Source organism: Salvia miltiorrhiza, chromosome 5, assembly GCF_028751815.1.
Source record: "Salvia miltiorrhiza cultivar Shanhuang (shh) chromosome 5, IMPLAD_Smil_shh, whole genome shotgun sequence".
In the NCBI taxonomy this organism is placed as follows: Eukaryota; Viridiplantae; Streptophyta; class Magnoliopsida; order Lamiales; family Lamiaceae; genus Salvia; species Salvia miltiorrhiza.
The window spans coordinates 9,642,737-9,668,968 of NC_080391.1; the positions used below are offsets into that span (position 1 = coordinate 9,642,737).

Sequence of the window (26,232 nt, forward strand, 5' to 3'; positions counted from 1 at the left end):
GATACGTAATTAACAAGGGTTCACTCATCCAATTAGAGTTTATAATTATTTTTTTATATTTATTTGAATTAATAATTGATTATTTGGGTTCATTAATTCAAAGTTAGGGTATATATTTTTTTTAAAATTTTTTTAGTTATAAATATTAACTAGAGTTCATAATATAATAATATTATTATTTTTATAAAAAATAATTATAAAATAGATAAATTAAGAATGGTACACTTCCGACCAGAGAGAAAGAGAAAGGAGGGATCGAGATTTGCGCCGCCCCCATTTCCTATCTCTCAGTCGCTAGATGAGGTTGTGGGGCGACACAGAGGAAATCTGGAGCATTTTACCAAATGGTAGAGAAATGGATGATGGAGGGGAAGTGTAATTGCCTGGGCGGCTGCTCATTTCTATCTCTCTCCCTCTCTTTAATTTGGGTATTTTGGTTATTCGTATAATCGAAACATATTTCAAGTCCAATATCGATTATAAAAATTAGGGTGAAATAAGGTACGATTAACCAATTTTCGAGTTCGATTAATTCGTACCCTAGCCGATTACCAATCCTAATTTCATCAACACACCATTCCGAAAAGGCAAAAAGCCTACATAATCCCAATTTTACACACACATACACATGCTTTTTATATTATTCTGGCTGGTCTTTGTATCATTGTCAAATTGAGATATATTTGCCCCTCTTCAAATTTATAGTACTATACTATATATAGAAAGGAGAATTACTTCTTACATTATGTTTCATCCAAAAGTTCACCACATCATCATTAATTAATAACTTAACTTAATTATTAATTACACATTATATAATTAATTTTCTGAAATGTTTGTTATATTTAAGTTAATCAACTCAATTAACTCCATTTTATTTTTTGTATGGTAAAATATTATTATAAAGTTTAAAATATACTCTCTCCGTCCACGAAAGAACTTCCTATCTTTCCTTTTTGGGACGTCCACAAAAGAACTTCCTACCTATTTTTGGACTATACCCCACCACTTATAATCCTCTTACTTTTCACTTTTCACAACTCCCAATAATAATTATAACACATTTTCACCACTCCCAATACACTCAACCACCTTTTATCCACTCTCAATACACTCAACAATATTTTTTCTTAAAACCCGTGTCATTCCCTCCTAGGAAGTTCTTTCATGGACGGAGGGAGTACTATTTTTTATAAATACAACATAAAATGTATATCTATATATTATTTGAATGGGTTTTTGTAAAAAAATACACGTCCACACATATATGTAGATATAGGAATATTGTTTTAATATTTTGTTTTATGTATGTTATAAACTTTGAAACATTTTTATATTTTCATTTTTTTTCTTCTTGCAATAAAATAGTCCTAGTAATTACTATTTTCTTACAATATTTTAACTATTTAAGGAATATGAATTTAAAATCCATTTGTATTTATATAAACCTGATGAAGTAGTTTAAAAATATTTTTTCAATTTAAAATTATAAAATACTAGATATTAGTTCAATATATGAGTATTATTAAAATAATTAAATTAATACCACATTATTATTTTTTGGGTACAAATTATACCTCTAAAACTTTTCATATTTTATCTATAGTTTAAAATTTAAAAAATATATAAAATATTCCTATGTATGACACGGAAGGGGAATCTAGTTTCTGAGATAAAGACCAACTTTAAAAGCTTCTTTTTTACATATGGTAATCTCCTCTCTATAAAATTGTCATTATTGGTGGTTCAAATGTTCAAGAATCTTATCATGCCTAAATAAGTTGACATGTTAGTTTATTTTCTATACAAAACCTATATTATGAAAGCTTCCAGTATTATTAAACTACCACGCGGAAATGCCCAATTCTTCTTGTAGCTTTAAGAATACGAATCAACAATAAGAAATGCGCATGATTGAGTTTCACCACATATTTCCATTTCAATTGAATAATTACAAGTTGCAAACTAGAAAAAGAAACCTAGATATTTAAGTCCGAAGCAGAAAGTTGCAATTTATATATAATTGATATAAGCAAAAATTCAACACAAAAAGAATAGACAAGCTTTTGCTTTACTGTGTAGCCCTGCTTGGGCGCAAGTTATAGGCTCAAAGCATGTCTTTTCGTCGCTTTCATCGAAACAAACAAAGCAAATATCCCATTTCCCACTATCAATTAACCCCTTAAACTCACTTATTTTCACGAATAAGTATTATAATTGAGATTAGTGAATCATAATCCAGTACCAACACTACAAAGTGGGAATCCGCCTAACCTCTGTTTTAGCATATGACACTTACAAATACCACTGTGGAATTGGAAAAGTATAGGACATGTTTGGCAGCATTTCCATTTTCTGCAACCCTGCCACAAAACAAGGAACCCTTTTCCTCAAATTAAGCTGATTGCGTTATGTGCATATATATATGTTTGGACTCGAACCTCATTTTTTTTCAATAGTGTAAATTTTTTTCTCACAGTATTTCCTACCAAGAAATCAGACAACTTTCGCAAAGCTGCAATGAAAGGAAATGCCACCAAGTATCATTGGCTGTGTTATCTCACTCTGTTACTCTCATAGAAGCACAAGCAAGTTTTTTTTTGTTTTTTTCCCTTTAGATTTTAGGTTACAATCTGCTAGGTTTGAGAATAAAAAGGCCCATAAATTGTGAGAGAAAGAGATAGAATAATTGGACAAGGGCAAACAAGAGGTGATCGAAAAGGTACAAAAACTAGAATGATAATGGGGGAGAAAACAAAGAGTATCAGAGATGATAGCGAGAAACCAACAAGAATATGTCACTCAACTTGATAATAATTCCAAGAAATGGCCACCCAAATACACCAAGCGAAAAATATACAGTGCGCCCATAATTCCAACCACTCACAACTCAGTAAAGAAGAAGATGCTATTGCTAAGGATTGGATGAAAATTGGGGGAAAAAATTGGAAAAGCACTTAAATTTCTGGCAAAAATTCATTTGCTTAATCTGAACATTGATTAAAGAGGCATAATTTGCAGAAATTAAGGTAAGGCTGATGATAAAAATTACTAGATATAATTTACAATGCAGATGAGGTGCTCCACATGCCAAAAACAGAATTGATTGCTACCAAAATGAAATTTTTTTGGTGGGATTGTATAAAGCAAAAGAGTGAAACCAAAACCAACCGTTGAAATTAGTTTCAACCCCAAACGCTCCATATCCTCTCCCCAAGAAAACTCACAAACCTCCTCACCGAGCCCTTGTCGAATTCCTCCTCCGTAATTACATCCTCCTCCCGCCGAGCACTCTCCGCCGCCGTGTTTGACTCGCCGAAACCAAAATCGACGGCGGTCAAAGTGGGCTCGGAATTTATGGGTTCATTCAACACACCGACTTTGACGGTTTTAGCCTTCCGCCTTTCCTTTTTGTTCTTGTCTCTTTTGGTCTCTTTGAGAAGGGTGTCTTCGAAAGCATCTATGACCTCGTGTATGAGCTGGCGGTTCGGCGACGAATCCCACTTGGCCCAATAGCTCATGTAGCAGCGGAAGCAGTTGCAGTTGAAGCACGCCGCATGGTCGTCACCGCCTATCTTCTTGCGCTGGCTGCCGGAGGATGAGCAGGATATGAGGTAGGCCAGGACTTCCCTATCGGCCGGAGATAGAGCCACGGTCAAACTTAATATCGCCGCCGGCAAAAACGAGAGGAGGTGCTCCGAAACAACCGAAGGCGTCGGATGCACCGTGCTCTTCCGGTAAAGCTTCTTCATGGAACTTGAACTGTGAGAGAGAGAAAGAGAGAGAGAGATAAGCAGTGTTGTTGTTCTAGGTTTTTACAGAGAAGAGAGAGAGGGGGGAAAATGGTATTTGATGGAGTCTTGATGCTCGAGCATAGAAATTGGTGACGTAGGGGTGGGGAGGGATCAGGTGCGACGCACGGAGTTGTAAAAGATGAGATTTGATTGGTTAGAGAGAAGCGTTGTAGGCAATACGATAGGGGGTCCCGCACCGAATCTCTTGGTCATATCTACTTTTCAGAAATTATCACTCTCTGTCTGTTTCAGCGCAACATCTCTGCAAATTTCAAGGACGCCCTCGGATTTTGGGCTTCATTAGGCCCAAACTCATTTCGGCCCTTCTTACATAATTACCATTATTTTTTTCTCTAGCCTAGGTTTTGTGTGGAGGCTAAAGTTGTTTGATTTACTCATCCTCAAACACGATTAATAATATTCACATTGTGGAAGTTAGAAAGAACTTTTTTTCTTGAAAGGGTAGAAATTAGAAAGAACTAATGTTCTTCATATATGTGAAAAATATCAACAGTATTAACTTGATATTAGTTAATGTCTAATTTGGTTTAATCACAACTTGTTTATTTGATGTTTTTACATTTTTGATTGACATGATTGATTATCCTTAAACAGTTCCAAATATTTGGTTGGTTCTTGTGTGGCAGGTATGGACATATTTATGCAAGATTGTTCATGAGGGGACGGCAGGTGTCATGCGGCCCTCTGAAGAGACGAGCAAAGCTTTATGCGTGATGCGTGATTCGGCTCGAGACACAATTACGTTGAATGTGCCGTTGGGTATGAAGTGTGGTGCGCGGAGGTGGATGAGACCACCAAGCGGGAGGTTGCGAGTGGATGTGAATGCGGCGTTTAATCAGGAGAAAATGAGGTTTGGTGTTGGAATAGTGGTGCGCGATGCTGTTGGGCGCTTGGTGGTGGCAAAGGCGATGCAAACTAAGCCAACGCAAATATCCTTATGGCGGAGATTATGGCGGTGATCCACGGTATTGTGTTATGTGTGGAGAAGGAGTTGAAGCCAATTGAGGTTTTCACGGATTCTTTTGTTGCTGCGAGAACTATGGCTAGGCCTGAGGATGATGATGGTTTCTTCCGGATGATATTGGTGACATTCTTAGAGCCGTGAGAGATAACATGCTTGTTGGGGTGTCTCATATGTATAGTGTTGCTCATTTTGCTGCTCGTGAACCTCAATCCTTTTGCTGGACTGATAGATATCCATTTTTGTTGGAAGATGTTATTAGGCAGGATTTGATTGAGTAATATATATTTATTTGCTGGTTTAAAAAAAATATTGATCAATTGATTTGCCTAAAAAAAATGATCAGTTGATTTTTAGTCCATTATCAATCTCATCTTATATTATATTCCAAAACCCTCACTTAAAGAAATTTCTTTTTCACAAACCAAAACTCTCACTGCAACGCAAACAGTCACTCGCCTTTCAAGAATCTAAGTTGCACTTCTACCAATTGGAGTCAAAAATCGATTTCGTAAATTTCATCTCTTATGTAAGATGTTATTAGAAATCAAAATGCACGAGTTGATAGATATCTAAACCAAAATACGATCAAATACCTGCAACCTTGTAAATATATCCCATGACGTGGCTTCAATCAAGCCTTTGTGATGAGATTATACAATGATCAGCTCATGTGAAAGTTCCCTCTAATATGGTCAAGCAATCATGGGTTATAATTGATCATTATCCGTTGATGAACCTTTATCTTTTGCGCCATGATAACAAGTAGTAGTAAAATATAATGTTAGTTAGCTTCAAATAAGATTCTTGAAATCTATGATATGACGCAATTTTGAAATCACAAATCCACATTTTTAGTTTTTTAGAGACCACTATAGAATATGTTCAGCAGTACATTACGAAATGTTTATGTCCCAATTTTCATTTCCTCAACGTCAATCATAATAATACATACTAGCAAAGATGTGGCGATGATTGACAATTCACAAGGTTGACGTTTTTTATTAATCGCTTTTCAATATGATTAGCACAAATGCAATCTTGTTTCATCTTAAACACATAAATTCACCTGTTATGTTTAGATATCTAAGTATGTCTGAGCAAGGCAACAGTAGGCGTGTGACGATCTTTTAGATGGCAAGTAGCGATTTCAGGACGAACTGTGGAGACGGGATTTGATCCAAGATTCCAGATTACGGAGCTCCTCGTTGTTTAGAGAGTGACCGAGAGCAGGGTAGGCCTGAAGGAGCACCCAAACTTTAAAACACACCCAACATTCCATGAAATAAAGTATAGTACATAGTCTTATATTAATGGGAGTTCATAATTGAGAGCAAGGACAGAGAGCAAAAACAAGAGGAATCATGATAATGGAAGTGGTAGCATACTATATATAGAATGAAGAATGGTATACCTTGAATTCACAGCTTACGCCAGCTTTTTCGAGAAAGGGAGGACCAGCTTGTCCAGCTTCGAAGAGTACAGTTCTATCAGCCATGCCATGGGACCACAGGATAGGCGTCTGTATGCATTTTCTCGTAGTTTTAATTAGATCATCATGATTCTTTATATCAAAATATCAAATACCTTCAAACTAGGGTAGGGCGCCTCTATACTCTAGGTTTGAAATAAATGGAAAAACATTTAACCAGGTATAAAGAAATGGCAGTTAACATCACAGTGTGTGTTGCTCTGGTAGAATATATAATTCAGCTGGTAGAATAGCATGCAATAATAGATCCAGACATGACGAATTACATATTCGTAAACGTTTTAGAAGGTTGAGATTTGGAGTCAACATGTTTAGGAAATTAGAACTGATGTTGCTCTGATTTTTTTTTTCCTAGTGTTTTAAGCCTTTTGAAGATTAAATATGACCTGCACAATCCATTTAATTTTTTTGCATTAGATTAAAACAAATTGTTATCAATGCAATCCAAATGGTTTAGATTAAAAAGGCAATCCAAGGTTTTAACAGTTATAAAACATGACTCTTTAAAGCATTAGCATTCAGATCAGGGAGGTTCAACAAGTGATAATAAATGCTGGTAAGGAGATATGGAAATAACCTTTTTTGCATCTTCTGTAACCCTTTGTAAAATTGAAGAGTTAAATGGAACCCAACCACTAAACACTGCACCTCCACCTAGAGTTTTTGGGTAGAGCAGAATGCTTGCCAACGTTAAAGCACCTAGAACATTGGATTTCTTTAATTACCAGAAGGATTAAACACAAATTAGACACACTTCATTGGCGATGGATAGATGACTTTGAGGAAGCAGACAGACACACCTCCTTGACTGAACCCACATATGAAGACATTCTTAGGATTTGTGCCAGCTGCTATCTCTTTGTCTATCATTGTATGGACATTTTGAACTGCTTTGAGCACATCGCCTTCATCATGTGGAGAATCCTGTTACGCGATCTTAACTCATATCAGATCAAGTAAAATATAGAATAATGGCAACTGGTCTCCCTAGTTATAAACAGGTATTTTGTAAATGTTGTTTCAGAGCAATGATCAAGTTCACTAAGTGGCTGGTGACCGTGAGTGTACACAAGCAGAAACACTGAGTCCCATGTTGAGATAAGAACAAGGTTCTCACAGATCAAAGACATTTAAACGATTGTAATGTTTCATGTAGACACTTCTACACATTTCATTGCATAGACACGGAAGTTGTAGGAGTGTAGTCAGTTAGAGTCCCAACTTCCAAGTATGTTGGTAAAACTCAAAAGTTGAAATAAAGTTGCATAGCTGTGTGTAAAGAAAAGCACGCTTAGCTCAGTTAAGATACAACTTAGATATGCAATGAAAAGGAAAATATATAAACTTAAAATTAAACAGAAAAGGTAGGGGCAGAACTCACAGCTGTCACTGGTATTTCGTGAATGTCAAACCATGATGGCATCACATGACCATCTATAAGAAAAGGTTAGGTTAACACATGACAAAGGATGCATCAAAAGAAGAAATCTAGTTGCATCTGGAAATATAAGACATCAAAAATCAAGCGATCTGCACCTACACAATGCTTGCTTCCACAAAATGATTCTCAATCGACTACACCAACCCAAAATTAGTACAGTAGAAATTCATAATAGAGTTAGAGCAAACTTGATCACTGACAAGAAGAACAGGGAAAACTGAAGACAGATGGAAACCAAAATAGAGGAAAGCAGAGGCAGTAGAGTTGGTTTCCTTTTTATAGGATCAGTATCAATATTGGACCTAGGATCAAAGTCTTGCAGGACAGGTGGGTTTCTAATACTTTAGACTATGAAGCTCCCTATATTAAAGATTCCGCATGAAGTTGTGGTTTGGGGGATATAAATTTCAAAGTTGAACTAGAGGTAAGGATTGCAAGTGAATAATACCTCGGCAACTTCAAAACCACATAACATAATTAATGAAAATGCTCAAATGTATGCGAGAAGGTATGAAATATGCCGTAACACATAACTATCCAAGTCAGCTGAATAGAATGAAAGTCTCCATTCCGAAGTCATGATAAAATGATATTTTCACTCCCAAATCGTTCAAACCAAATAGCTATTGCCTATTTTCTCACAATCAACCAGGCGCAGCCCAGGGTTTTGAAAGATCAACAAGTAATAAAATACAACAAGCATATAATTCAAATCATGCATATTGATCTGTCCGGTTTCCCAATGAATGTTGAAAAATTAACTTTTGCAAACATCTCAGCAGATAACTGAAAGCTACACCCAAAAACCTGGGTGAGCACACATGCCCCATATTAGCAATCCTAAGGAAGCAATTGTGAGAGCTGGATAATAAAAATTTCGCAATGTTACTAGTCGATTAGGAAGATATTAGATAATGGTAGCCAATTCAAAATACATTGTAGCTAAAAGATTATAGAAAAAAACCCTAATCTCGTAAACCCCAAAATTAAGATTAAAGTTGGTAACACTAACACCACATATATTCCCGTTTCTGACTAATTGCCACGCATCTGAACAAATTCACAAAGTGGGAGCAAAAACGGATTCGCAAATTGGCAAAGCGATACAAAATAATGTAGACTTACGATTACAGGTGACGGGATTGTTAGGTGCAGAAGGGAAGGACCACTTGGTGTTGGCGAAGACGGTAGAAGTGAAGAATGTCTTGATAGGTTCGTTGGCGGGGCCCGAATCGCCCAGCCCGTGCAGCCACAATACGAAGCTACGGGCCATAGCGTCGGGCCTGATCGGGGGAGGGGTGTCGTGATTGAGAAGGATGAAGGAAAGGGTAATGCCGAGAGTGACTGCGAACAGAGCAATTGACTTGGCCAGCGTTCGCTTCATTTCTGCTCTCTCATGCCCGCGCCGTCTTATACTCCCTCCGTCCACCAAAAACATGCCACTTTACTTTCGGCACGGGTTTTAATAAAATGTGAGTGAAGTTGGTAGTGGAGTAAGGGTCCCACTTTAAATGTGAGTGGAATAGTGTGGACCCTACTACTAAAAATGGATGTGGCATATTTTTTGTGGACGGACGAAAAAGGAAATTGTGGCATATTTTTGGTGGACGGAGGGAGTACAATTTTCGTTCCTTTCTATTACGTTCAGGTAAAATCGTTGCTTCTAATCAACGTTTTCTCTTACTTCAAACCCCCCCTAAAAAAACCAAGGAGATGTAATTATCACATTAAATTCTAAATTATTTGTCTTGTTCTAAAAATATGTTAATAGTACCAATCAAACATACCATTTTTGATGGAAATAGGGAAGATAGTGAAAATTAATAATTGTTTGCTGATATTATTTTATTAAATTTTAATTAATTTTTAAATTTTCAAACGAGAATGTTCTTAAACTCATTTCAAATTTAAATTTCTATTTTAAAACTAATTTCTCATTTCTCTATTTATATTTCCCCATCTCTCTCTCGGCTCTCTCTTTCATCTCACCGGATGACGTTGTCGTCCTCTTAAATTTCTGCGATGTCGCCACCATCATATACGTCAAGCCATCCTCTTTTCTGATTCGTTGTCATAGACGGTCAACACTTCCATTTAACCCAGCAATAATACCGTTTGCCTCGCCAGAATTCGGCGAACTCCGTCATCACAACTGCATCGTCACCTTCATTGTTTTTTGTCAGTCTTTGTAGAATTGTCATAACCTTTTCTACATAACTTAGATTAAGCGTGCGCCAGAGAAACTTGGAACGAATTATACGAATGAGTTAAATGATTGAGTTTTTTGTAAATAATGAGTGTGAATGAAGTTTAAAATATAAGAGGGAGCGTACAGAAATTAATATACCATAATTTTTATGAACAGGCGAAAATAACAAAACACCATAATTTTTATGAATGAGGAGAGTATTATATTTATTAATTGAAAATAGGGTTAATAGTCGGAAAATACACGAACTATTTTGAGATTTGCATATTGCACATGACCTTCAAAATTAGCCACAGAATACATGACTTTTCAATTTAATCGCAATTTGCACCCACGTTGACTAACACTTTGATCGGTGGTGATGTGGCCGTCGGATTTTGTTGACGTGGACGATTTTCCGATATAGTAAAACGACGTCGTTTTGTCAAGCTCTTTTAAATTAAAATAAAAAAAATAAAAAAATGGAAAAATCCTTTTGTTCCAGTTTTTTCCACAGCGGCTTTAGTCCGTCAACCACCGCGCACCGCCTCTCCGCCCACCTCCATCACTCCAACGCCACCTTCTTCCCCAGCCAACCGCGAAAGGCGTGGCCTTAATTTCCGACGTCGAGCAACTCCACCGCCACTACTGCTCCGGCTGCTGTACTACGACTACCGCGCTCCTCCAATCGCGCCGCCGAGATTCACCACTCTCTCTTACTTCACAATTTTAAGATTTTCGGGCTAGGGCACATCAGATCTGTGCTTGCTACTATCACCGTCGGACCCCCAAATCAGAATTGCAGGGAGAAGGGAGGCTGAGGTGGGCGCCGGTCTACTGCTGCGTCGACGTCGGAGTTGCAGGTGGGGGGAGAAGGGGTTAGGGTTTCTTCTGATGGAGAGGCAGATGCTCGAAGGGGCGTTGGAGATTTCTTTGATTTCTTTGATTTTGATGTTTGATTTCTTCGATTCAAAGGGACGGTGGTGGTGGTTATTTGGAAATCTGGAGATCTGTGGCGATGGTTATGGTGGAGATGAGGCGGCGCAACAACTTCTCCGACGCCATCCCCCTCTTCCTCTCGCCACGCCTTGCCGTCGTTGATCTCTCCTCCAACTCACTAGTGACTCCATCGCCCTGTGCAGTCAACGTCGCAGCAACCAACCTCTACATCTGCGCCGCCGCGGACCCAATCGATTTGGTAAGTTTTGGTCTTTGATTTTCTTTGGCAAAACAATGGTGGTGGAGATTTTTGTGGTGGTGGTTATGGTGGAGGTGAGGGAAAACAGTGCTTGCGGTGGTTGTGGTTGTGTTACGAAGGGGCGGAGTCATGTTGCTCAGCCTTTGAATCGGAAGGGGAGGCCGGTGATGGCTCGCCGGATTCTGGAAATGGTGATGGCAGCGTGGCGGACCGCCTAGAGCAAGAAGAATGTCGTCGGAAAAGCAAGGATTTTTTTAAAAAAAATCTTTAAAATATCAAAACGATGTCGTTTTTCTCACGTGGCTTGCCAGTGTGTAAAAAAAATCACGTGGCTGTCCATGCCATCGTCGGTCAAACTTAAGAGTTGCCGGAATTTTCGCCGTGTGCAAATTGCGATTAAATTGAAAAGTCATGTATTTTGGGGCTAATTTTGAAGGTGATGTGCAATATGCAAATCTCAAAATAGTTCGTGTATTTTCTGGCTGTTAACCTTTGAAAATATTACTTAATTTTGATGATGGTAGTGTATTGCATTGGTGAGTGCGCTAGTAATTAAGAATATAAAAAAATAAGGTTAAAGTCAATGAACTTATTTTGTGGGCATATAATATAAGTTATTGAAATTTATTTTTATAATTCATATCTATTTAGAAACTTATAATTATATTTTATTAAATATTTTTCAAAAGTTTATAAGCTCAACCAAACAACAATTAATTGTCTCCAACCATAGACATGTTAAGAAACGAGTACATTTATTTTTATAATCCTCAATTCTTCGTATGGCAAAAGTCAAACAGAAAGAATTTATATTGATGACAGGAAATAAAATAAGAAGTTTGGCATTAATTTTATTAGATAACAAATTTTATTCGCAAACACCATTCTCAATCATTGGTCCTTTAATTTACCGACACCATGGCCATGGGCAACAAATTTTTCTGCTTGTTCAGTTATTTAGTCGAAAGATCTGGCTTTTTTGCTCTTATGGGCTCGTTTGGTTTTCAGTAAAAAATTATTAATATTGAGTTGATGTTTGCTATCATGGCTAAATACATAATATTCTGGTTTAAGTTAATTTTATGGAGGAGGTGGTATTATTAATCCTAAGAAATCTGGATTAATAATACTGGGTCGCGTGGGATTAAACCGGGTCATCTGCATTATTACTAAATAATAAACACTAGATTGATCTGTACTAAATTAGCTAATACAATGTATTAACCAATATCAAACACGCCCATATGAATAAGTAAATTTAATTTAATAATGGTACGACGTTGAAGATAAGTATAAAATGATTTTCGTTCTCCTCATTAATACAAATAATTAATTACTTATTTTTAGGGCGTCGAAAAAGTAAAAAGAAATAGATAAGGATAAAAAAGAATTTACTCGTATATATCCTCAATCACCTTTTCTTTTCATCCAACTTCTAAACCAGCTTTCAATTTAGTAACTTTGTCGTAATTCTATCTGGAACGATAAAAGCATTCAGAAATTTATGAGAACAAGCCTTGCCATTAAATTAAAGATGATGGAAAACATAGAGCATCAGCATGGAGCTGTGAAAAACTTGTTACCATATTTGGGCAAGTGGAGTGCCTATAAAATGAAGCTGTAGCTAGGCATTGTATCCAATTAAATTACAGAATTAATAGAGAATTAATGGGTGGTGTGAGTGTGAGATTGATGATTGAGGTGGTGCTGATATGCTTCCTCTTGCTTCATGCAGCTGTTGCCACAAAATATATCAGCTACAATGCTCTACGAGCCGGGAATTCCATTCCACCAAATCCAAGGCCACATACACGTTCTACAATGGGAATGGATCAGCTGCCTCCTCATAAGCCTTTCAAAAAACGAAATTTGATAATTTGATCATCCAGATTATTCACAATGGAAAACTACTCATTTTATTCAATAAAGAATATGTTTGTTCGTTTCTGAGTTTTTCTATTTTTCCTGCTTTTCTATTTGGTGAATCAAGGATTTTTATTTACGGGGCCAACTAAAATAAATTATAAATCAAATTGTTACTTATAAACAAAACGTTATGTACAAAGTTTCTGGCAAATAAAATCACGAACTAGTTCAACATTGCAATTTTAACGTGATTTTTGAAGTGTGGCGAATTAAATCACCATATTTTTTAAGTTTTACAATTTCGTCCCCCCAATTTTTTTCGATCATCGAATTATTGAGTTGGAGTTTACGTGGATTAGTTCGCCATATAATATTCGTGTTACGAAGTTGTTTGTAATAAAATTACTAAATATTGAAAATTAAGGTGCATATATAGGATATAATTCCTTATGTAAACTAAATTACATTTGATTTTACAATCTCATGTTCATTTATCCGGGTTTTTGAAAAAAAAAAAAAAATCTGAGTTGAAGGTTATCTCTCTCTTTTTTTCTTTTGACGGAAGGTTATCTCTCTCTTATAAAGAAGAGAAATGTCACAAAGTAACAAGGTTCATAGTATGTGTAGTGGCGGAGCCAAATTTTTAATTCTGGGGGCCCATTTTTTTTTTTTTTCTTTTCAACTCTAATAAAGTTTGTATGCTAATCACAGTATAAAATAACCCAACTCGATAACGATGGGGTATAAGAGTGGCTTGGTCATCGATAAACCTCTCCTTATTCATTCTATAGGGCGGGGCTGCGGACCAACAATGATAAAATCAATTATTTTATATATTTTTTAAATATATTTATAAAATTACAAAAATACCTCTACTCTTTTTGAAAATTGCAGAGGGGTCCAATGACCCCTTGTCTATCCCCTAGCTCCGCCCCTGAGTATATGTTTTATTGTTAATGGTGCGAAATCACCAAAGAAGAAAATCAAAATCAATAATTGGCTAACAATTTAATTTTAATAACTTCTGGCCAATTTTAAGTTAAAAAGACATTTCCCTTACTTACTCAACTTTTACATTACAGTTTTTTCTCTCTCCCTCTCTCTCTAACTCGGCTATTTCTCTGTACATTATTTCTTTTCTCTCTCTCACACATTTATTTTCTCAGGCAAAGGTGGCTTTCATTTTATTACTAGTATTATACCCGTGCTCCGCACGGTCCAATTATTAATACGTATTTATCATATATAATAGTAGTAATATATAATTTTAAATATATATTTAAGTGATATAACACAAAATACAAAATAAATAAATGAAAATAGAAATTTACATTACATAATACAAAATATGGAAACAGAAAAAACAAAAGACTTTCATATCATACAGTTAGATTATAAGATAGTACAACATAAACAGTCGCGGATCCAACATTTGTTATTAGGAGTTACAAAATTTATTGAAGTACGACGTATGCAAATATCTACATAAGGGTGCGGGGGCGCCCCCGAGCCAATTTTTTTGAGCATTATGCTCGTTCGTATTTATATGTAAGTAGAACCATAATGGGTTTAGAATTACAATTAATCACTTAATTATTTGCAATTTCATTAATTCAATAGCAAGTATGTTAAAAGCATATAAAGACATACTTCTATGCATATTATTTTAGAAATTGTTTTATCTTCTAAACAAATAAACTAATTTCATTATTAATAGTTCGTAATTTACTTTAATGCGAGGATTGACTCAAATTCAATATTAAAGCTTATGTAATTAGAGTGCATTCTCTTTGGTTGTAAATTTATCATGAGAAAATGAAGGATAAACAAAATTTCACCCTTTAAATTCTTCATTTCTTTTCCCACATTTCCTACTTGACCCTTACTCATTCCTCATTTACACTACAAAGGAAGGATAATATTATTCCTCCAAAAATGGTGTGATAATATTATCCTTCCTTTGTAGTGTAAATGAGGAATGAGTAAAGATCAAGTAGGAAATGTGGGAAAAGAAGGTAAGGATTTAAAGGGTGAAATTTTGTTTATCCTTTCTTTTCCCAAGATAAATTTACAACCAAAGAGAACGCAGCCTTAGAAACAAAAATGAGACGAAAATAACATAAACTTCAAACTAATAGAACAAATCACTGTAAATTGTTAAACTTTTAATGTAATAATAGAACAAATCACGGTAAATTGTTAAACTTAACTAACTAATATACTAACACACGCTAATGTATTAGTAATAGCAAATACAGTTAATTAGAAATAACTAATACAAAAAAAATTGATGATAATTTTTTGAATGCAAATATTTTTTTTTTATTGAAACTATTTGTACAATATTGATGATTTTTAAAATAATTTTATTTCTTTATAAATTATTTATAGACACTAATTAAAGTATACCATCACAAATCAACTACAAAATAAATATTATAATTAATAAATAATTAATCATTAAATAAGTTTTAATTCATTACCATTCGAATTTATTAAGTCTCAAATAGTTTCAATAAAAAAATATCAACCTTCAACAAATTATCATTTACATTAATTCTTTTATACTCCCTTCATCCCATTAATAATGTCTAATTTTCTTTTCGGATTACAGATACAATAACAATAATGTGTGTGCGTGTGTGTATACACAAAGTCTTGAAGCCAAAGTCTCTTTGCCCTAAAAAAAATTGTATTCTTAAGTCCATAAATGCAAATATAATCTCAACAGTCAATTTACTGTTAAAATAGTTCATGTGAATAAGACAAAAGAACCTCGTTTTTACAGTTGTAACCATCGAACGACGGTGTAATTACTATTGTCAGATGAAGCAGAAGAGGAGAGAAAGGGCGGTGGTGGTGGTATTGTCGCCGGTGAATGGCGATGCCGTTGGCAAGAGGTATCTTTTCGGTAGAAAATTTGCAAAGTTTTTGAATAATTTTATGAGAAAAAATGAAAGATTTTATATACAATCTCGCCCATGAAGATTTGCAGATATCTTTTTCATGGATTGGAACAGTGAATACACCGTTCATAATTATTTATCTCACATTCATAATAAGACCAAACAATTGTTACCTTAATTGCAAATTGGCGAGAAAGCGTGTGATTTAGTGCCTTTTTTGGAGTTTTCGCTATTCTCTCTAAGTATATAAAAAAAATATATTGTGTAATTAATTTATTAAATTAATTAACGAATTTATATTTTGTAGGGCTTTTCTTTCATTCAATCGCTGCCTCCTTCGGTCCTTTCCGCTGCCTCCTTCGGTCCTTTCCGTCTGCCTCCACTCGACCACTCCTTCTCATCTGCCTTGCCTCCCTCCGACCACTGGCGACGCCCCGCACTATACCGGACTGAACCGCCGCCCCAGCCTCGCGCCGGATGACCTGTACCTTCCCTCTCTGTCACTTAGCAACTGCTCCGCCCGCGCCCAGACCTGCAGCAGGCCCTCGCTTTCCCCACTCCCTAGCAGCAACAGCCACCCCTCGTCGCCGCACAAAGGGGCGCCTCGAGTAAGTCCGCTGTCCTCTATTATTGTATGTGTATCTGTATGAATCCGTATGTGTATGTGCGACGGGAATCTGTATATATATGTAATGGCTTTTAAAAAAATCTCCATTTGAATACAAAAGAATAGGTAACAATCTCAATCTTCTTAATCCAATGCATTTTTCACATTATAAAACATATTATTCTCAAGTACAAAAATGGCTCTTTTTTGGAAGAAGAAAGATGCGATGCATTTAAGTTAGCATATTACCTGTTTGATAGAATTCCCCAAAGAGATCAAATGTCCAATTCTGGGATACTCAAGTAACGTTAGACGATTTGCGACGTAATTTGCAATGTGTTTGTTCGAACAAATTCAGAAATGTAGAATTAATCGGTTAATGCGGTTAACCGATTAACCGGTCCATTAACCGGTTCGGTTACCGGTTAGGGAAATGTCCCTTATTCGGTTCCGATTAACCGGTAAATATTATATATTTTTTTTGGGAAACTATCCAATCCATTATATTATTTTCATCTTTATATTGAGTAAGATTTAATAACTAATTTATAATTACAAAAAATATTACTTAATTAGTTAGATGAGATTATTGTGCAAGTGTTATAAGATATGTAATACGCTATCATTTTATAATAGTTACGTAATACCTTATTAATAACATTTTAATATAAAACAAATAGAGATACATAATTTGAAAAGTTAAAATATTATAATAGAGAAAACATGAAAATTTAAAAATTTGAAGGCTTATAGTTTCAAGAGTATAATTACCTAAAAATATAAATTATTTAATATGTTAAAGCTTTAAATTATAATAATTTGCTCATTTAAATTCATTTCTTATAGTATATCATATAATAAATTAAAGATCACTTCATGCTATTTCATTAGATCATATAATAATTACACGAAAATGACAATATTGTATGCTCTATCTATAAAATGGAAGGAAAAGAAGAAATTAAAATTTATAAATAATATTGCCATAGCAAAATTTTTGGTGGTTTTGTATTTAATATTTTGTCAGCAGTTTTTATTTATTTATTTTGAGGTATATTCAATGTTTTGTTCCATTTGTATTTGATGGTGAATTTAATACTATTTTTTGTCAATTTCAATATACATTTGTACTTTTGGCAAGCACAAAACCGGCTAGAGCCGTTGCGCCTCCATCTCCAATTCCAGATCGGGGTTGGTGGAGAAAATGAGGTACCTGACCCACACGACGTCGCCGTTGGGGCCGATGACCTTGCTGCCGTAGCCGAAGGGGTTTGGGGGCCCGAATTACGCCTTCTCCTGCGGCGCCAATTTGAAGAATTTCATAGCTTCCGCTTCCATTTCGGCCAGGAAATTCATGTATATTATGTGGTTGATCATTGTGAAGAACCCCAGCTTTCTTCACGCATCCACAATGACGCTTTTGGCGCCGGATTCCGACAGGTCCACGACGGGGATGGCGACGGCGTTCGCGGCCGCCTTGCATGTCTTGATGTGGGCCAGATTGCCATCGACAATCGGCTGAGATACCACCACCATGATAATGAGTTGTAGAGAGAGAGGGGGGAAGATAGTGAAAGAGAAAGGGATGTGTTTGTGAAGGAAAGGGCGTTTCAGACGGCGTTCGCTCACCGGTGGATGCTAGAGCAGCGGCGGATGATCGGAGAGGAGGCGACGACGCCGCGGCAAGCTGGAGCGGCGACGACTGGGCGAACGGACGAAGGGGCAGAGGAGGGGCGCCGCTGTGGCGCAAAACCCTAGCAGGTCAGACTCCTGGACATGGTTTTGGGCTTGTGTTGCGGGCTGGGCGCTGGGTTGCGAGTTTGTGCTTTTTTTTGGGCTTAAATTTGTGGCCCAACGACATCTTTTTTCTTTATTTATGCTTTGTGTTTATTTTGTTTTCTTTTTTATTCTTGTAAAAAAATCACAACCATTTTAATTGAATAAATAAACCCCTCTCCTTATTAAGGTTACACACATATGTGCGCCGCATTCATTCTCTTTTTCGGGAGAGTCTACACTACACCCAGTTTTTTACGCTTCTCGTTAAGATTACTACACGTGTATCCCTTTACAAAATCAACCGATTCCTTAAAAAATGAACCAAACCGGGCCGTTTTTTCGAATACAGCCGGTTCCTTCAATTCCTGTTTTGTGTTTTTACCACTTTACTAAATGTACTTTTAAGTTACTGAAATATAAATTGGCGACAACGGCCATGGCCGTGGCAGTGGTCTGCCGCGCTGTTCATCGCCGGTGAAAGAGACGGCAACAAATTGGGGATTTTGGACTTTGCTCGATTTAAGAGAGAGTCGAGGCGATGGCGACGACGACCAGCCGAATTTCTAGTGATATTACCGGCGGCTGGAGTGAGATATATAGAGGGGGTGGAAGAAGGTTTTGTGTGTCTCTCTTCTTTTGCTGAATTTTGCAGAGAAAGGTCGAGTGAAAGAGATGAGTAAAAAGTTTCTTAATAAATTAAAGCCGACATTTATATGAATTCAGTTATGCTGAATTGCATAACAATTTGATTATGCTAGATGGTGATACGAATCATGTATTATTTAAGTGATGACTTAATTATGATTTAATCAGGCTTAAATTGGTGAGATAGTTAACATAAAAGTATTACTTACTTGACTTAAATGTAAATTACAACTAAAGTTACGGAGTAATAATAATAATAATAATAATAATAACAATAATAATAATACTCGATCCGCTCCACTATAAATAGGTCTCTTTCTATTTTGGGTGTCCCACCATAAGTGAGATTCTTTCATTTTTATATAAAAATTTTATTTTTTAAACACATTTTCACTTTTCCACTTACACACAAAATACACGTTTTTTAATTTTCGTGTCCAAAAAAATAATCTCACTTATACTGGGACGGAGGAAGTAATTATGTACTATAAGTATAAATTATTAATTAAATGATTAATAGCATGAAAGGAATTTGCATTAAACAACTTACAAATAAATGAATCTCAATTTGATGAAATTGTTTCACAAATTCAAATTGGGGATTTCACTATCAAGTCTCAAATATCATTTGCATATCATGTTATGCACGAGAAACGTTTTTATATTTCTATATTTATATATAATGATATCAACTTAATTATCATATTTATAAATATAATTGATATCAAATCAATTATTATAATTGATTGTATTGAAATACTTTTTGTAACTTCAAAAAAAAAATTGAAGTAAGATAACATGAAATCGAATTGAGGATAATGAAATTGAAGTAAGATTACATGAAATCTAATTAAGTGTTATTAAATCAAAGTAAACTTAGTGGAAATCGAATTGGAGATTATGAAACCGAAGCTTGATTAGAAGAAATCGCATTGGGGATTATGAAATTGAAGTAAAAATAGTAGAAATTCAATTGATGATTCTCAAATCGAAGTATGATTAGTAGAAATCGATTGTGGGATTCTCAAATTCATGTATGATATGCAAAAAATCATTTGGGAATTATGAAACTGAAATACAATTAGTGGAAAATCATTTGAGGATTCTCAAATTGAAGTATGATTAGTGAAAAATCATTTTTGGATTGTGAAATTGAAGTATGATTAGCATTTAGCGGGTAATCATTTGGGGATTATGAAAAATGATGTATGGTTAGTGGAAAATTATTTGGGGATTCTCAAATTCAAGTATGATTAGTGGAAAATCAATTAGAGATTCCCAAATTGAAGTATGATAGGTGGGAAATCATTTGGAGATTATGAAATTGAAATATGATTAGTGGAAAGTCGTTTGGGGATTAAGAAAATGAAGTATGGTTAGTGGGGAATCGATTGGGGATTATGAAATTGAAGTATAATTAGTGGGAAATCATACGGGTATTCTCAAATTGAAGTAAGATTAGTGAAACATTATTTGAGGATTCTCAAATTGAAATAAGATTAGTGAAATAAATCGATTGGGATTATGAAATTTAAATTATTTTACATTATTTTTATATAATAAAATAATGTGTTCGATTGATTATATAAAAAATTCTCGTTATTTAATTTCAACTTCATTACTTTGCTTATTAAATTAGTATAATAAGATAATTTGCTTATAGTTCCGTGACGAAGATAATTAATGAATTTTTCACTAATCATACTTGAATTTGAGAATCCCCAATGGATTTTTCACTAATCATACTTGAATTTGAGTATCCTCAATCGATTCCTCACTAATCGTACTTGAATTTGAGAATCCTCGATCGATTTCCTACAAATCCTATTTGAATTAGTGAGAATCCCCAATTGATTAGTGAAAAATCGATTGAGAATTATCAAATTAAAGTATGATTAGTGAAAATTCGATCGGGAATTCTCAAACTCAAGTATGATTAGTGGAAAATCGATTGGAGATTCTCAAATTCAATTATGATTAGTGGAAATCGATTGACGATTCTCAAATTCAAGTATGATTAGTGGAAAATGGATTGAAGATTCTCAAATTCAAGTATAATTAGTGGGTAATCGATCGGGGATTCTCAAATTCAAGTATGATTAGTGGAAATTCCATTGGGGATTCTAAAATTCAAGTATGATTAGTGAAAAGATTATTTGGAATTCTCAAATTCAAGTATGATTAGTGGAAAATCCTAACCAGATATATAATAATAATAATAATAATAATAATAATAATAATAATAATAATAATAATAATAATAATAATAATAATAATAATAATAATAATAATAATAATAATAATAATAATAATAATAATAATAATAATAAAAGCATAAAAGCGTCTAGTTTGGTGCGATTTAAAAAATATAAAATACGATTGAAATTTTTTAAAAAAATTACCTTGCTCTAGAGTTGAAGACAACTGAACAAAACTTAGAAAAAAAAATACTCCCTCCGTCTCACTCCAATAGGCTCATTTTCTTTTTTGGGTAAAAAAGTTGTACATAATTGGTGTGAACCGCACCACTTTACTACCACTTTCCGGGAGACTGCTTGTAATGCAATACATGAGGCCCATTCAGATGTTGTCATGTGTAAAGGTATTTTGAGTGTATATATATATGTATATGTTTGTATTCAGTTTGTATGTTAAAAAAAATGAACTTGAGATACATAACATGGGACATTAATTACTCATACTGGACAATATGAAAATAGCCATTATTCGATTTTATAATTGTTCATTCGAAATCATTCGAAACTAATTCAAAATTAGAAAATTGAATTTTAATTTTATTGTAATAAAAATTTTGATTTTAATTTTAATTCACTTATTATTTCATGAATATCAAATTATAAGTATAAGTTTTAAACTTATATTTGAAATGTAAGTAAATGATTCACTTGTTATTTCAAAAATATCAAAATATAATTATAAATTTTAAACTTGTATTTGAGATGTAAGTAAACGATTCACTAGTTATTTCAAGAATATCAAATTATAAATATAAGTTTTAAACTTATATTTGAGATGTAAGTAAGTGCTTCACTTGTTATTTCAAGTATGATTAGGGTAAATTAAATTGAGATTCTCAAATTCGAGTATGATTAGTGGAAATTCAATTGGGGCCGGGATTCTCAAATTCAAGTATGATTAGTGAAAATTCAATTGGGGATTCTCAAAATCAAGTATGATTGGTGAAAATTTTAAACTTATATATTTCAGATGTAAGTAAACTTATTTTATGAATATCAAATATAAGTATCCATCCATGTCAATTGCTCAAACGAATCAAACAGCTATACGGGACATACACGGTAGGGGACACAATATCTTACACAGTTTACTACACAGTAGAATGACATAACCGTGTAACTAACTGTGTAGTTGTCACCTAACCGTGTAGTCAATTGTGTAACTAAGTAGAATGATTAGTTGAACTTCAATTGAGGATTCTCAATTTGAACTTGATTAGTGGAGAATCCAATAAAGATTCACAAATTTGAACTTGATTAGTGGAGAATCTAGTTGAGAATCTCAAATTTGAATCCAATAGAGAATCACAAATTTGAACTTGATTAGTGGAGAATCCAATAGAGAATCTCAAATTTCAGCTTGATTAGTGGAGATTCCAATAGAGAATCTCAAATTTGAACTTGATTAATGGAGAATCCAATAGAGAATCTCAAATTTGAACTTGATTAGTGGAGAATCCAATAGAAAATTTCAAATTTGAACTTGATTAGTGGAGAATCCAATAGAGAATCTCAAATTTGAACTTGATTAGTGGAGAATCTAGTTGAGAATTTCAAATTTGAACTTGATTAGTGGAGAATCCAATAGAGAGTCTCAAATTTGACCTTGATTAGTGGAGAATCCAATAGAGAATCACAAATTTGACCTTGATTAGTGGAGAATCCAATAGAGAATCACAAATTTGAACTTGATTAGTGGATAATCCAATAGATAATCTCAAATTCAAGTATGATTAGTGAGAAATCGATTGAGAATTCTCAAATTCAAGTATGATTGGTGGAAAATCGATGGAGGATTCTAAAATTCAAGTGATTAGTGGAAAATCAATTGGGGATTCGTAAATTCTAGTATGATTAATGAAAAATCTTTTAGGGATTCTCAAATTCAAGTTTGATTAGTGAAAATTTCATTTGGAATTCTCAAATTCAAGTATGATTAGTGGAAAATCGATTGGAGATTCTTAATTTCAAGTATGATTAGTGGAAATTCCATTGGAGATTCTTAATTTCAAGTATGGTTAGTAAAATCATCATTTGGAATTCTCAAACTCAAGTATGATTAGTGGAAATCGATTGAAGATTCTCAAATTCAAGTACGATTAGTGAAAAATCGATTGAGGATTCTCAAATTCAAGTATGATTAGTGAGAAATCGATTGGGGATTCTCAAATTCAAGTATGATTAGTGAAAAAATCAATTGAAATTGTCAAATTCAAGTATGATTAGTGAAAAAATCATTTGAAATTCTAAAATTCAAATATGATTAGTGAAAAATCGATTGGCAATTATGAAATTCAAGCATGATTAGTGAAAAATCAATTGAGGATTCTTTAAAACATGCTAGAAAGTGTTATAACTCACATATATTCCTTATTACATAGCTTTAAATTATAAAGTATGCTACAATATGCTAAGAATTTACGTGTATTATTAATCTCCAATTAAATGATATAATACTCTAATTTCCATAAAATATAGCTCGAACAACATAATAAGAATAATAATTGAGCAAATTGAGAATCCCCAAATGATTTCACACTAATCTTACTTCAATTTGAGAATCCCCAAATGATTTCTCACTAATCTTACTTCAATTTGAGAATCCCCAATCCATTTCTCACTAATCATACTTCAATTTGAGAACCCCCAAATGATTTCCCTCTAATCATACTTCAATTTGAGAATCCTCAAATAATTTTCCACTAATCTTACTTTAATTTGAGAAACCTCAATTCATTTATCACTAATCATACTTCAAATTGAGAATCCACAAATGATTTTCCTCTAATCATACTTCAATTTGAGAATCCCCAATCCATTTATCACTAATCATACTTTCATTTGAGAATCCCCAAATGATTTCCCTCTAATCATACTTTAAATTGAGAATCCCCAAATGATTTTCAACCAATCATACTTTAATTTGAGAATCCTTAAATGATTTCCCTCTAATCATACTTCAATTTGAGAATATTCAATCCATTTATCACTAATCATACTTAAATTTGAGAATTCCCAAATAATATCCCTGTAATTATACTTTAATTTGAGAATCCCCAAATGATTTCCCTCTAATCATACTTCAATTTGAGAATCCCCAAATGATTTCCCACTAATCTTACTTTAATTTGAGAATCATCAATCCCTTTATCACTAATCATACTTTAATTTGAAAATTCTCAAATGATTTCCCTTTAATCATACTTCAATTTGATAATCCCCAAATGATTTTCCACTGATCTTCAATTTGAGAATCCCCAATTCAGTTATCACTAATCATACTTCAATTTGAGAATCCCCAAATGATTTCCCACTAATCAACAAAAAATTAACATATAATTGACAAAAAAATATTGAAATTATTATAGTTTGAACTATACCATCAATTTAATTTTAATCAAATAAAATTAATTAAAAAATAATTTATATAATGACTACTTCATATGATATGACTATAAATAATATACAATGATAATTACGATACAAAGTAATTTTCTGTCGAATTTTCGATAGATTGCACGCTAATTTTTTTTTTAGTATCAAAACTCATGTTATCATTTTCTATGATTATTTTTTTGTAGGATGAAAGGGAGTAAATTTTTTGTTGAAACTTAAGAGAATATAAATATCATTTTATATAAATTATTCAATTGATCATCGCCGGCTTCGCCGCTAAAAAATCGATGTAAGAATTTTTTAAAATATACTCCCTTCGTACACAAAAGTACTTTTTATCTTTCTTATTTGGGACGTCTACAAAAAAACTTTCTACCTATTTTTGGACTATACATCATCACTTATAATTACTCTTACTTTCATTTTTTCACAACTCTCAATATTAATTATAGTAATATATTTTTACCATTCTCAATAAACTCAACAACTTTTTCTACATTTTTAATACACTTAATAATATTTTTCTTAAAACGTGTGTCACTTCCTCCTAGGAAGTTCTTGCATGGATAGGGGAGTATAAAATAAATATTTTAAGATAAAATAAAGGATAAGAGATTATTTACAAAAATTTAGATAAATTATTGTGTATACAAAATGGACTAAATATATAGTAATACAAACTAAAGACAAAAACTCCAAAATTAATGCATATCATAAGATATTATTGAAAACTATATCGACCCATTAATATTAAAATGATTTCTGAAAAGAATCAAGATTACAATAATGTTAATAAAATCGTAAAATTATGAATTAAAGGAACAAACGCTGCCACGCATGCAAAATTTAATTACTGTTTCAAAAGAAATAAAACGAGTTCAGTAAAGTTGGCCGAAAAAAAAAAAAAAAAAGTTGGCCGAGAAGCAAAACAAGTGGTTTAAATTTGTGGTGAACCGGTGGTATTCAATTTAAGGGAATCGGTCTGGTTGACTCCAAGATTAAAAAGGTGGTTTTCTTATATTAATGACGTGTTCGAATCTTAAGCTAGGAGTGTAAAAAACATGGTGTAGGGTAGACACTCCCCTCTTTTTCCTCTCTTCAGCTGGTCCCTTTTTCACTGGTCGACGTCGTTTGCCTCTTCCGGTTGTCGTCGCCCGCCTTTCTTCACCTCGAATTTAGGTGCAACCCATTATTTTCCGTCGTCTCACTTCCTCCAGTTTCGGCCTATTCGTCCAACGACTCTGCCTCCCCAGCCCAACGGCTTCTCTCTCTTCTTGCCTCCTCCGATTGGCGTTGCCTGCCTCGCTTCACCTCGAACGCCCCGTAGCATCAGCCTGCGCTCCCCTTCCCCGATCTAGGCCCATTGGTCTGACGACTTTGTAGCAGCTGCCGACGCCTCCCCAACCCAAATTGCACAATGGAAAGATGAAAAATTAGTAGCTAATGAGCTGCTATTTATAGATTGTAAAGTACACTTAGTAAATTCAAATTCAATACTTTGGAGCCAAAACTGTAGAGCTTTTGTTAACCCAGCGGACATAAACTAAAGCAATATCCATTAGGTTGAAAGGGTGCTGTTATTGGCGGGAAAAATTTGCTGCCAAAAACTGTGCATTCATATGCGGTAGATGTGTTTAGTTATGTTCTCTTCTCCATATTTACTCTTTTGAATTTTGATCA

At 34.1% G+C, this 26,232-nt stretch overlaps 3 protein-coding genes across 3 annotated transcripts in view; all 3 read right to left on the reverse strand.

Annotated features, from left to right (window-relative positions):
* LOC130985853 (probable long-chain-alcohol O-fatty-acyltransferase 5) overlaps window positions 1–26,232 on the reverse strand; it is a 266,259-nt gene that overhangs the window by 95,463 nt on the left and 144,564 nt on the right. The window lies entirely within an intron of this gene.
* LOC130985862 (uncharacterized) lies at window positions 3,015–5,137 on the reverse strand. Its single transcript, XM_057909026.1, has one exon. The coding sequence runs from the start codon at window positions 3,750–3,752 to the stop codon at window positions 3,186–3,188; it is 567 nt and encodes a 188-aa protein (XP_057765009.1). The 5' UTR covers window positions 3,753–5,137; the 3' UTR covers window positions 3,015–3,185.
* Window positions 5,752–9,122, reverse strand: LOC130985857 (carboxylesterase SOBER1-like). The gene is made up of 6 exons (XM_057909021.1): window positions 8,835–9,122; window positions 7,650–7,702; window positions 7,069–7,192; window positions 6,846–6,967; window positions 6,191–6,298; window positions 5,752–6,016 (listed from the first exon to the last, which is right to left on the reverse strand). Exons 1-6 carry the CDS (start codon window positions 9,091–9,093, stop codon window positions 5,927–5,929), a joined length of 756 nt encoding a protein of 251 aa, XP_057765004.1. The 5' UTR covers window positions 9,094–9,122; the 3' UTR covers window positions 5,752–5,926.

What these genes read in the sequence shown, in the direction of transcription:
- LOC130985857 (XM_057909021.1), bottom strand. Translation starts at nt 9,093, where the DNA reads ATGAAGCGAACGCTGGCCAAGTCAATTGCTCTGTTCGCAGTCACTCTC. An exon ending in ACGAAATACCAGTGACAGCT is followed by an intron (nt 7,193 to 7,649) that starts GTGAGTTCTGCC and finishes ATCGCGTAACAG; the next exon opens with GATTCTCCACATGATGAAGG. An exon ending in GCGTAAGCTGTGAATTCAAG is followed by an intron (nt 6,017 to 6,190) that starts GTATACCATTCT and finishes GTGCTCCTTCAG; the next exon opens with GCCTACCCTGCTCTCGGTCA.
- LOC130985862 (XM_057909026.1), bottom strand. Translation starts at nt 3,752, where the DNA reads ATGAAGAAGCTTTACCGGAAGAGCACGGTGCATCCGACGCCTTCGGTT.